At 43.7% G+C, this 12,514-nt stretch overlaps 1 protein-coding gene across 15 annotated transcripts in view; it reads right to left on the reverse strand.

The window, feature by feature from the left end:
- MYCBP2 (MYC binding protein 2) overlaps window positions 1–12,514 on the reverse strand; it is a 420,373-nt gene that overhangs the window by 166,715 nt on the left and 241,144 nt on the right. For all 15 annotated transcript variants that reach the window (XM_048852688.2, XM_048852718.2, XM_075129126.1 and 12 more), the window contains one exon: window positions 11,409–11,496. In XM_048852688.2, the coding sequence (XP_048708645.1) occupies window positions 11,409–11,496 (88 nt within the window). The remainder of the gene's footprint in view (window positions 1–11,408; window positions 11,497–12,514) is intronic.

Consider the following 12,514-nt stretch of genomic DNA (forward strand, 5'->3'; position numbering starts at 1 on the left):
CTGGTCGGACTCTAGGCACAGTGCCGAGGACGTATGTCCCACCGACTCCTTTCTTGGGGATCTGGGGAGGGAGGCTTCCGAAGCTCCAGCCACTGAGCGAGCTCCCACCGGGGGCTGCGCCAGAGACCACGGTGCCCACTGGTACCATTGGGCTGGCAAAGACACTTGGTGCCACTGCACGTGCTGTGGCACCGGTGGGGCCGGCTGTTTGGGTTGGCTGGCCTGGCCCATCGAAGGACAGCTACGAATGGAGGCTGAGCTGGCATAAGATCTGCTACTGTTTCTGGACCGGGAGAAGTGGCGGTGCTGGGATCTACGTCGGCCATGGGACCGCGATCTCAATGTGGAGAATTGGTATCGATGGTAACAGCTGCTCCGTGAACGGCCTCGATGGGCAGACCCATGACAGTGAGACACCGGTGATCGATGCCCGGGGCTGCAATGTTTTGGCTGAGACTTGGAGGGGGAGTCTGAACAGGAAAGGTGTCGACTGTGCCGTAACCAACTGCAGTACCTCCTCCGAGACGAGGACCATTGGCGACGCCTGCCGTGTTCCTGTCGATATTCACTCCTTGTGGACGAGTGGTGCCAAGGGTCCTGGCCGGACGGAACCCAGCCAGACAGTCTTGTCGGTGTCGAGGGCGATCCACATGGACTCTGCCCCAAACGGTCGCTGGGTGGTGAATGGCATTGGGAATGTTCCCTCAACCGAGACCGGTACCAGGCCGGAGGCGACTGTGGAGATCCGAGTGGTGGCTTGCCTCTGGAGCATGGGGCTGACATCGGTGGCACTCTGGGCACCGGCATGGACATAATGTCCTGGGCCGCCTGGAGGGCTTCAGGCGTGGATGGCATCCGGACATCCGGAGAGGCCTGTTCCGAAGGGGCTGGGCTACTCTGCTGAATGAGAGTCGGAGGCCTGGGGCCCAGTGGGGATCGAGGACTGCCCAATATGGGCCTAGCCTCTGTCTCAGACTTCCCTCAGTGCCGCTGCGAAGAGGGAGTCTTTCTGGCCCTCTTGGCATGCCCGGTATTCGGAGAGTGGCGCTGACTGATTGATGGCACCGGAGGGTCGCTGCGTACCGACGCCGCGGTGCAGGGTACTGGTTCGGAGTGGCGTGCCGGAGTCGGGGTCAGCGTCAACTACATCAGGATGGCCCACAGCCTAATGTCCCTTTCTCTTTTGGTCCGAGGCTTAAATGACTTGCAAATCTTGCACCTTTCGCTGATATGGGTTTCTCCCAAACAGCACAAACAGTCTATGTGCGGGTCACATCTTAGCATAGAACGCCTGCAAGAGCCGCATGACTTAAACCCCGGGGCACGAGGCATGCCCCGTCCCGGGCTCACTGACTAACTAAACAGCTAACTAACTACAGATACTCACACTGAACGAACAAACAGTTCTGGGGACGAGCTACAGCAAAGCTGGAGCAGAGTAATTCCGACGCACCTTCACTGGCGGCAAGAAGGAACTGAGGGTGGGGGGAGTGCGTAGCTCCCCTTATACCGTGCCAGGCAGTCGCCACTCCAGGGGTCAGGCGCTCCCCACCTACGGGTACTGCTAGGGGAAAGACTTCTGGCACTGGTGCACGTGGCAAGCACGCACACCTATTCTGGAATACACATGAGCAATCACTCCAAGAAGAAACAAGAAGCAGACAATTGTTAGTCAAAATTTTCCTTGGAGCAAATGTGAACACATATACAAAAGTAGCTGGGGTCACATACACCTCACTGCATCATCCATTGCCAGAGTTCCACTGTCTCTCCTTCCAGACCAGCATTAATTTGCCTTCCTGTTTGGGACTGACACAAACAGGTCCATGCTGAGCTCTAGTAGTGAATCATCCAGTGGAAGGTCATATTGTTCAGACTGTCTTTAGCTACACCATCTTTAGTGACCAGAAGTGAATGGAATGGAATTTCCTTCATATTCAGTTGATCTGATGACCAACAGCGTAAAGAAAAAAAAACCCATGAACTCAGATGATCCAGGACTGGATCCCAATCATCAAGAATGAACCACGATCCTTAGGTGAAACTTTACCTAGAGACATAGTTCTATTCATGGGATCACAATTCCTTTAAATTAATAGCCAGGATCGGATGGAATTAGCTTCTGTAGAATTTGATTTGGTTAATCTGAGAATTTATCAAATCTCTCAATTCAGAAACATTGATGTTTGTGTCACTGTACACTCCTAAAAGGAGTGCTTATACTGCTCTTCTTAATGTTGATCACAAAACTGTTTTGGTTCAGGCAGCAACTAGCTTGCATTCTGGATCACCCATTCTAATGCATTCTGATTACATCATCTAAACTATTACTTTTGTGAATCCCTGGGTTCTTCTAAAGGGAGTTTTCAACACAATCACGTAGATCAGTAAATATTCTTAGGTGTTTACACAACACAAGGCTGGACCTTTCAGTGGTGATGGCTCAGGCTATAACTGAATCAGAGGTATTTTCTGTATCCTAATTTGAATGGAACATGAACAATCATCTACTTCAAGTCAATTGAACAGGTGAAGTCCCTCCCAGAGGCAGAACAGTGAAAGGAGAATTTTGACTGGTAATCTGAGAGTTCAACTACTTGTTGAGTGCCTTAAGATCCATTACTCATTAAATTGCTTAATTCTTTGTGACCAAACAGAGAAGAGGACATTCCAAAGAAAGTTAAGAAGAGTGAACAGGCTGGATGGCTCTTAACTTCAATAAAGATGTTTAGGAGGAAGAGTGTCTTCACATTTCTGGGGATATCCTGCTGTTGTGGACTGAAGGAATGATCTTAGTGGTTCAAGAAACACTCCAAAAACAACTTTTGGAAATGTAATAATCCAATTACATCCTCCTTAAAACCGTGAGAGGCAGCCACCAAATAGGAGAACTTGTACTCAGATTTACAAGCCATTTATTTTGTGGTCTGCAATTAGAGAGGTATAAGGCTTGTATTTTTACTTTGCCTTTCTGAATATATCTTCTGCTTTAGGATCTGAGTTTGACAGCCCTGGTCTTTCTGAGTGACTAGACTGCTGCTGATTCTCTTGAAATTGATTATCTTCTGTGAACTTGGCTGAAGCTAAAAGTTTATGTAGGGTGTCAGTTATCCAGATTTGTAGATATAGGTACCTTCACATCACTTTGTTAGCTATGGGACTAAAGGAATATTTGAACAAGTCCATGGACTTGTCTGCGATAAATGCTACAGCTAGTTGACAGACAGGAACCTGTATTTGTGGGAAGTAACTTCCCTGAACTCCATAAACCAAGTAACAACCACCCTGACAAATCATGCTCATGTTAAGGTGACATGAAGAGATGCCAATGACAACCTGTAGTTCTGTCTCAAGGTCACGTCTATCTTCTTGTCTGGTTTTCCTAAACAAGAATTCTCTCCTGCATGATTATGTTATACTTTTTGTGGACTTTCATTGCTGCATCTAATGAGGCATTTCAAAATGTTATTCCCCCTTATTTGCTACCATAGTATTTAGTAGGTTTCCCATTTTCTTCTTTAAACTCTGAGTAAACTATAGCCTGCAAGTAGCTACATATCATCTCTCTCAGTTTCAAGGCCAAGAGCCTTGATCACCTTTAAAATGGTCTCAAATTATTTGGGGACAGGGTTAAGGTGCTTGCTCCTTTTTGAGTGAGCCTTTTTCTTAGGCTACTGTTTTGCTCTTTTTATAGATTAGTCAGTCTTGGCCTCTCAACAGAATCAAGTGGAACTGCAGAGCTAGACTGCAAGCAGTCATACCTATTTGTTGTCTTTCTAACCTAATCAGCAGTACCCACTTAGGATAGGTGGGAGCATCAGTACAGATGACAGGTGAACATCTAGATGTTTTAATTACATTATTATGGAAGTACTTATTTAAATTTGGGACTCTCTAAGTCAAGACAGTTAATTATGACTTCTGGTTTTGAAGTTCACATCCAGTTGTTTTTGCTGAAGCTGCCGTCATTCTCACAGGCAGTTACCTACCTGCTTGCTTCAGGCAAAAGGTTTTCTATAAGAATGGTACATTTCTTACCTGATAATTTCATTTTTGATAGCAGCTTCTCCCACAATTCTGACACGTATGAGCTATTCCCTTCCTATCTATAGTTTGTGAGGGCAGTTCAAAGCTGTAGCAGAGCCCACACTAGCCATGCCCCCCTCTCCAGCCTTCTGCCAGATAATTCATTCCAAAGCTGTGTAAAAACTGGCAGAGTATGACTAGTAACGATAATTTCAGTGCCAACCTATAAAAAATAGACTATGTCCTACAGGCATTACTAACAAAATTAAATTATGTCCCCTTCACCAGGAAGCCATCCAGGGAATGCAGAATTCTGGGAGATACTCCTAGCAGACAGGAAATTATCCGGTAAGAAATTTGGCATTCTGAGGCTGAGCATCTCCCACAATTCTGATATGCATGGGAAGCAGCGAGCAGTGAACATAAGTAGAGAGGGATAAGAAAAACAGAAGAGATAAGGAAGACCTCCCAGAGTTAATTGTCTAAAATGCCAGTGCTATTACTGGGCCATCCCCTGCAGCACTTTCCTGCCAAAGGAGACCTCTGCAGAGGACACAAAATCCACTTTATAGTATCTAAAAAAAGGTATTAACCAATGCACACATTGCTGTCCTGCAGATCTTAGGAGTGGAAGCACAAGCTCTTTCTGCTTGAAAAGTCACCATAGATCATTGTGGAGTGTGCCCAGATGCAATCTGGAACACACATGCCTGATGCCTTATATGCTTTTACAATGCATAACTTGACCCATCTAGTAATGATAGCTTGAATAGCTTAAGCCCTTGGTACTTCAGATAAAAGGAGGGAAAGAAGGAGCCTGATCTTTTTGTCTATTAAGTATACTTGACAGGTATCTTTAGAGCTCTTCAAACATCTAAACTGTTCCACAGCTTTCCTGTCAGGTGATATGGCTTTGGATAGAATGAAGAAAAGACTCTCTCCTAGCAAGCATCGAAAGATGAATTCATCTTAGGCAGCAACAGCGTTGGGACTCTTAGCACCACCTTGTCATAATGAAACACACATGCATGGACAAAGCTGCCAATTCAGAAACATGTAGTAGATGTGATGCTGACCAGAAAGCAGGTTTCGATGGACAGGTAGAATAGAGATACCGATATCAGTGGCTCAAAAGATTGCGTAGTTAGGACTTTTAACACCAATGGTAGGTCCCATTTAGGAAAGATTGGTCAACTGCAGCTTTAGCTAGTCTGGCTGTTCTAAGAAATATGTATTCCTGACAGTGTTCTGTCAAGGAACAAGAGGATCCTGTGAATAGGACACTACTTTTAGCTGACACCTGGCACACTATGAGGCTGGGCTGAAGTCTCTTGTCAATGCTTTACTGAAGAAAGTTCAGGGTAACCAGGTGTGACAAATATATAATAATTCAGTAAGGTTTATCCAAGTTTAATATCTTTGAGGTCCATTCTGTTAAAAATGCAATTGTTTGCGTTATTGTGAAACTGTATGTAACCCCTCTAAGAGGAGGGGTATGCTAATGTAATTCCTCCAGTTATAAGCTCTTTGAACCTTCACCCTAGGGAAGGGACACATTATTTTGCGAATTACCTAGTCACAGTCTCTTCATAGGCTCAAACTGGATTCTCTAGAGAAAAGAAGACAGAGAAAGGAAGTTGGGATAAATACACGAGTTAAACTGAGTCAGAGCTTTTGTTCTGATCCAGAAAATAGACAGGACCTCTAGTCCACAAAAGGCCACAATCGTTGGGGAAAGATTGGAAGGACTTCGGCCTAGTGGGGCCCCATAAGACTGGATTCTGATTCTGAGCAAAGAGAATGAGGAACTTGAAACCAAAGAAAAACCTCTGCGGTGTGGTTTCGAGTGGCTGCTCCTGCCAGAGCCCATGTTGTAACGGGTAATCTTCAGTAAGCTTATTAGCATGCATGTAGGTAGGTTCTTTTTTGTTTTTAAATGTTGTCTCTGTAGTGCTTTCACCTTAAGAATAAAATATGCTTTCTTAGAAAAAAATCTGTGTTGTTACTTATAACTGTTGGCAATTACATTGTTATTAGTTTCTGAAAAGAACGTAAACAGGACTGCTTAGGCAGACTGACTTTTGCTGGGAATAACACAGTGAAAGCAGGGAACTGGTCAGCCTGGAAATAACCCTGCCAAGAAGGAGAGAGATGCAGGTCTCCACCCAAGAAAGGCAAGAGCCTGAAGTGTGAGAGTGAGTGTCCTTGCTAGACCCATGAGGGAAAATGCAGGTGCAGTTACACTGAACTGTGACACTGGGATATAAGGATTTTTGTGTTCTTGATACCACAAGCAAAACATAGTCCAAATAATGAAGTAGGCCTTTAGTACTGAAGTTCTCCTGGAGGAAAGTAGTGGTCCAATCACCTTGGAGCACTGTCCTTGCATGACTAATATATCCCTCTCAATAGACAGGTGACCATATGTAGACAGTCAGGCTCTGGATAGAGGAGTGGGCCTTGATAAAAGGATGCTTGATCTCACTGGTTGCTGCAGTGGTGAGTCCAGTTGCAGTTCTATCAGACCAGGAAACCATGGGCTCCTTGGCCAGTGCAGAGCTACCACTATCACTTTTGCTTTTTCTCCCCTTGTCTTCTGGATCACATTTCCTAGAAGTAGAAAGGGCAAGAATGCATATAGCAGGCCTTATGGGAATCTGTGCAAAAGAGCCTCAATCCCCAGATTTGGAGTCTGCTTCCCCCAGGAAGTACTTCAGCGGCTTTCTGTTCTTGCAACTGGCAAATAGGTCGATGCTAGATCAATCTTCTGCAGAATCAGAAAGACGACTTCACAGTCTAGGCAGCATTCTTAATCATTGACTGCATCTGCTGAATGAGTCTGCCTTTTGTTTCAGCTCTTCTTTTATATGTGTATTGTTCTTATGGAAGGTAGAGTATTCTCTACCCATTTCATTATCTCCATTCACTTCTTCTCTCCAGTAATGCTCCTTGATGGTTGATGTAAGCCACAGTGGTCACATAGTCCAGCTGGACCAGAACATGCTTGCCCTGTAGGTAGTTCTGGAACCTCCGTGGAGAGCTCCAACAGGCTGGTGTTCTGGTTCCTTTCCCCAGGGTTCCAGGTGCCTTGCACTGTCCTATGCTCCAAATCCTATCAGGTTGGTATCAGTTGTGAGTTCCTATGGATCTGGAAGGCATACGGGAAGACCCTCCGAGGACAATCTGAGAGAGTTCAGCACCTGAACTCCAGCACCAATACCTGATCCTCCAAGGGTTCCATACTTCCAAGAGAAAGGACTGGAGGCACCTGATATTGGACCCTGCCCATGAATAATTCCTATTCATGAAACCAGAAGGACTAGTAGCTGTAGACACTGAACTATGGTCAGAATTGCACACTTTACAAACATGGATATCAGTCAGATTCTGGATCCTGTGGAATCTGTACAGTGATGGCTAGATCTTTGCCATGGAAGTATATTTCCACTCCCAGGTGAACTACTTTCGTGGAGGGAATCAAGGAGCTCTTCTTAGTGTTTATCATAAATCCATGTGCTTGAAGCAAATCCAGTGTTTGGATTGTGGCACTCCTTGCTGATGTTTTGGTCAAAGCTCTGACCAAGAAGTCAGACCACCATCTGACCACCATCATCTTGGTAAAGAGCCTTGGGCCTGAAAAAAGGATGAAAGGAAGTGCTTGATACTGGTGGTGAGCCATGCTGTAAGTAAGTCTTGGCAATCCGTGGTGGAATGGTCATATGGGAATGTGGAGATATGCATCTGCTAGCTCCATATAAGCAAGGAAGTCCCCTTGGGACACGGATGCTCCCACTGAAGCTACAGTCTCCATCGGGAATCTTATTTTCTTCATCCATTTGTTGACTCGCCTGAGATCCAGAATGGGTCTAACTTCCCCTCCCCTCCCACTCATGCACGCTTCTGGACAAGGAAGAAAATGGAGTATGGTCTTAATCTTTCTTTTGTAGGAACTCTTTTTATTGCTCTTATATGCAGGAGATGTGAAATTTCATTTAACACCAGCTCATATTTGATGGAGTCACTTCAAGGTAGAGGATGGAATGGAGTGGGGCCTTTAGTTTGAGGGAGTATCTGTGACTCTCTACCTCTTTCACCCCCTTGTCTGTCATTGATCAAGACCATTCTTCTGGAGAAATGGAAAATTCTGCTTCCTAGATTCAGGTCTCAGTAGAGGCACATTTATTTGTTGTCACAGTGGACTCAGAGGTGGTGGTTCCATCTCTGGATTTTCCACCCAGACCTCATTTCCAGGGTTTTCTCCTCATATAACTGTCGTCTTTCCTCTGGTACTTTTGTGAGAAGGATAGACAAAAGCAGTGTTTTTCGTCTGTCCTTAGAGCACGGCGGAGAGGGTCCATTTCAGTTTGGCAGCACTTTCTGCCATTATTTTGTCTAGTTTCGTTCCCCACAAAAGAGAGAGCCTGTGAATTTAGATGAGCAGATAATCTATTTGGAATGAGCATCAGCCTTCTAGGGGTGAAGCCATATGTGACATCTAGCTGCTGAGCTTTCACCTTTCTGTCAGTTGGCTCTTTGGGAAAGACATCCCATTCAAGCAGGTTTATCGTATCTTTTGCTAGAAATGCTATTGCAGCACTTATCTTTGGTATATCCGTCACAGCACTTTTTGGCTCTTGCAGCTTGTGATATCTAAACGCATGCCTGCGTATGCATCTACCCTTATAGGGATTTCCTATAACTCTCTGATCACATCCTACAAGGATGGGCGAATCAGGACTGCTGTCCCAGGCGGGGATTTAAAAAGCTTGTCCTCTAGCACCTGCTCAAGTTGGACATGGAATATGGATGCAACCTTTTTGCACAATTTCAAACATAGCAGGAGGAAAAAAACAAAACAAAAACAACCTTTGTTGCATTTTCTTCACATCCTGATCAGGGCCTGAATGACAGCTCCCTTTCCGCAGTAGAGGAGGTGATGTCTGAGTAAGAGGATGAATACCTCTTAGGTCATTCATATCTTTTCTTTAGTCCCCCTCACTCCACCTTTTTTATTTTATTTTTTAAAGACTTTAGCTTTGCAAGTATTGCCACCCAGCTGTGGACAGGGCATGGCCTTTGTGGTTTGCTTTATGCAGTGCCTTGAGCCCTCTGAATATGTCTCACTCAGTGTCCTGCCCCACGCCCTGTGCAGCTGAGGTGGAGTTCCTTGATTTGAGTTGGGAAGAAGGGGAGCTGAATATAAGCCCAGATTCTCTTTCCAGGGAACTTAGGAACCATTTGAGGTCTTCGGGGGAGCTGGAGCCCCTTAAGAGTTTTTTTTTTTCCAGTCCTGTTCTTCCCCAGGACTTACCCCTCCTCTTACTTTAGAGTCTCTCCCCATTCTGCTCTGCATCTTCAGATTGGGCTTTTCTGTACTAGAGTTGTGGCTTCTTGGGGTAGGACGACACAACATGCCTGTCCTACTTAGAGCCCTGACATTAGTAGGGCCAGGGCTCACTGGCTCAGAACATAATTTACTCTCCTAAGAGCCTGTAAAGTTGCTTCACATCAGAGCACTGCTTGAATTTAGTTTGGTGTTTGTGCAACAGCTCTGCTATGCATGAACAGGGGCAGAGAAGCATGGCTGGGAAGCACCAGAATGCTGGCTGAGACTACTTCACTGCTCAATACCCAATCCAGGAGAAGGAGGAGAACTAAAGGCTGCTCACTACTGCCCCCCACAAATGAATAAAATGAAAGGCGGTCAGAGGCAGAAGATCTCTGAAGAGAAGAAGGGGGTTGGCTAGCACGGACTGTGATACAGCTTTGAACTGCCTCTAGAAACTGTAGACAGGAGGGGAACAGCCCATGCATATCAGAATAGTGGGAGATGCTGAGAAAGTGAGTAGGAAGAACTAGCCACTCCCTTTTCTTGCCTTGTCTCAAACTTTTGCCTTTATTATGGGATTCTGAAGTCCTCAAGAACATGAGGTGAGCCTAAAGCCTGCTGGAAGAGGAGTGCTCCAGGAAGGGCTGAAACACTGTTTTCCCTTAGGCCGTGCTCCTCGGTCTTGAACAAACTACTACCCAGTAGTGAACAGAGAAGGTCACAGCACTGTGGTATACTATACAAAGTATTAAAATAAGACTATACAAAGTCTAACAACTATCCCCTTTAGCAAGGAGGGAATTGCATTGTAGTCAAAAACTGTCTTTGGAGATAATTCACTGTTACAAAAGCCAGGAAATTGAAGTTGGGAGCAGTTTAGTTTCTGTTTTTTTCTCTTGCATGGAAGAATAAAGGGAGCAGTTGATAAGCAGGTGCCATCAATGGAAGTAAGTTTTAACTACCTCTAATCAAGGGTGGAGGAAAGAGGGATTCTAATCAATATTACAGAATTGCCTAACATACTCTTGAGAGCAAAATGAATATTTACGAGAAGTGCCTATTGTGATTGAAAGTAAGATCTGCATGCTCAAGTGCACAAGAAAATACCCGATTTAAAAAAAAATCTATTATGTTTTTGTGCTTGCAGCTGCACACTGGTCAATGTCCCGTTGCTCATTAACATGCCCTTTCTATTAAGCACTCTCATTTGCAATATGCAAATACTTAATGGCTTTGATTGCATTTAACCTAACAAGCTAATCACTAATCTGAATCTAGCAATGAATTTAAATAGTTATGCAGACACCTTATAAGAAACTGTGAGCCTTCTGTAAACAAGAATAACTCCATTAAAGACAATGGAGCTGCACAAGGATAAAACTAGAGAGAGGTCAGAATTAGGATCTCTCTCTTTCTAGTTCTACTTCAGTCACAATATTCTGCTCCAGTCACTTTTGCTGAATCTCATTTTTGTCACTTGTGGTACATTTGAAATTGTGTTTGTATTATTGAAAACTTGTGTCTACTGTGTCTGCTTATGAAGTAATGTAATACTTTTGATAATTTTAAAATTTGGAGAATTATTATTTTAGGCTCCAAGATCTACAGATATTCATGACCACTTAATTTTAAACAAATAATTGCCCATTTTACAAATCAGCACCACAGCTACTGTTCCTTAATGATTGATGTGGAGTGTGCTAAGAACGAACAGTGATAAGAAAAACAAATAGTAAGATACTTGAACATTTGTGAAGTACCATTAAGAAACTGGAGAACATAGCTCATACACTGACACTCTACCTGTAGATGGGGTGAGCTAGTTCAGATTTAAATACTAGATTTCCCTCCTCCCTATACATAAGAAGGGAGTAGAGTGGGTGGCAAAACAGCATTATTTATCTGTGTTGATTAATTTTTAGTCTTAAAGTGAAAACAGAAATTTTATCTCCAACTGGAAGCAAACTTAAAACTCCTAGAATATTAGTAATTCACAACATATAATATAAATCAATTACCAAGGAAAAAATTATGTTCCTTAAGAGAGACTTACCAATGGGAAGTGCCAGATCTTTTTTCATCAAAGCTGCTGCACATGCTCCTCCTAGATTGGCCAATTCTTTCTCAAGCTGTATAATACCCTTCAAAAATAAGAGAAGAATTTAAAGCCAAAGGTACAATTTCAGAAAAGAAAAGCCGAATAGTTGTATCAACAGAATGCCCACAAACTACTGAAGATTGTGAGAGACAAAAATACTGTGCTCTAGTTCAGGGGTGCTCATCCTTAGGGTCACAAACAGGTTTCATGGAGTTATAATCACCTTCCTTGCTTTATGACTATAAGGGAGGAGGGTCCTGACCCTTTTTTGTTGTAACATAGAATCACAGTAGAAAAAAGGCCGAGAACTATTTCTCTGATTAACAGAATTTATTAAATGTAGGTGGCTGCTAGGCTTTTACACTCAGCAGAATCATGCTTACCAGAAGATAACTGTTTTCTTTAGTGTGTAGCATTCACTTAAAAGAAAAGGAACTTGGAAACATACTACTAGATAAACCAACTGTAGATACATGCATAAATACCTTAAAGCTATGTTCCTTCTAAGATGTGCTCATGTATACAGCATACATGAACTCACTCATGTATGCAACTTAGAGGTACAGTAACTCCTCACTTAACGTTGTAGTTATGTTCCTGAAAAATGTGATTTTAAGTGAAATGATGTTAAGAGAATCCAATTTCCCCATAAGAATTAATGAAAATCGGGGGGGTTAGGTTCCAGGAAAAAAATTTCACCAGATAACAGACTATATATATACATATGTCTTTTGTCTAGTGAAAAAAAATTCATGTACACAGAAAAATATATATATACACAGTATAAGTTTTAAACAACCAATTTAATACTGTACTCAGCAACGATGATTGTGAAGCTTGGTTGAGGTGGTGAAGTCAGAGGGTGAGATATTTCCCAGGGAATCTCTTACTGCTAAATGATGAACTAGCACTCGGCTGAGTCCTCAAGGGTTAAAACATTCTTGTTACGCTCTCACGCTCTACAAAGTGGCACGAATGGAGGGAGGGGAAACAGCATGGCAGAGAGAGACAGACACGTGCATTGCCCCCTTATGTATGCTGACCCCACTCTAAGTACATTG

The sequence above is a fragment of the Caretta caretta genome, chromosome 1 (genome assembly GCF_965140235.1).
Source record: "Caretta caretta isolate rCarCar2 chromosome 1, rCarCar1.hap1, whole genome shotgun sequence".
In the NCBI taxonomy this organism is placed as follows: domain Eukaryota; kingdom Metazoa; phylum Chordata; order Testudines; family Cheloniidae; genus Caretta; species Caretta caretta.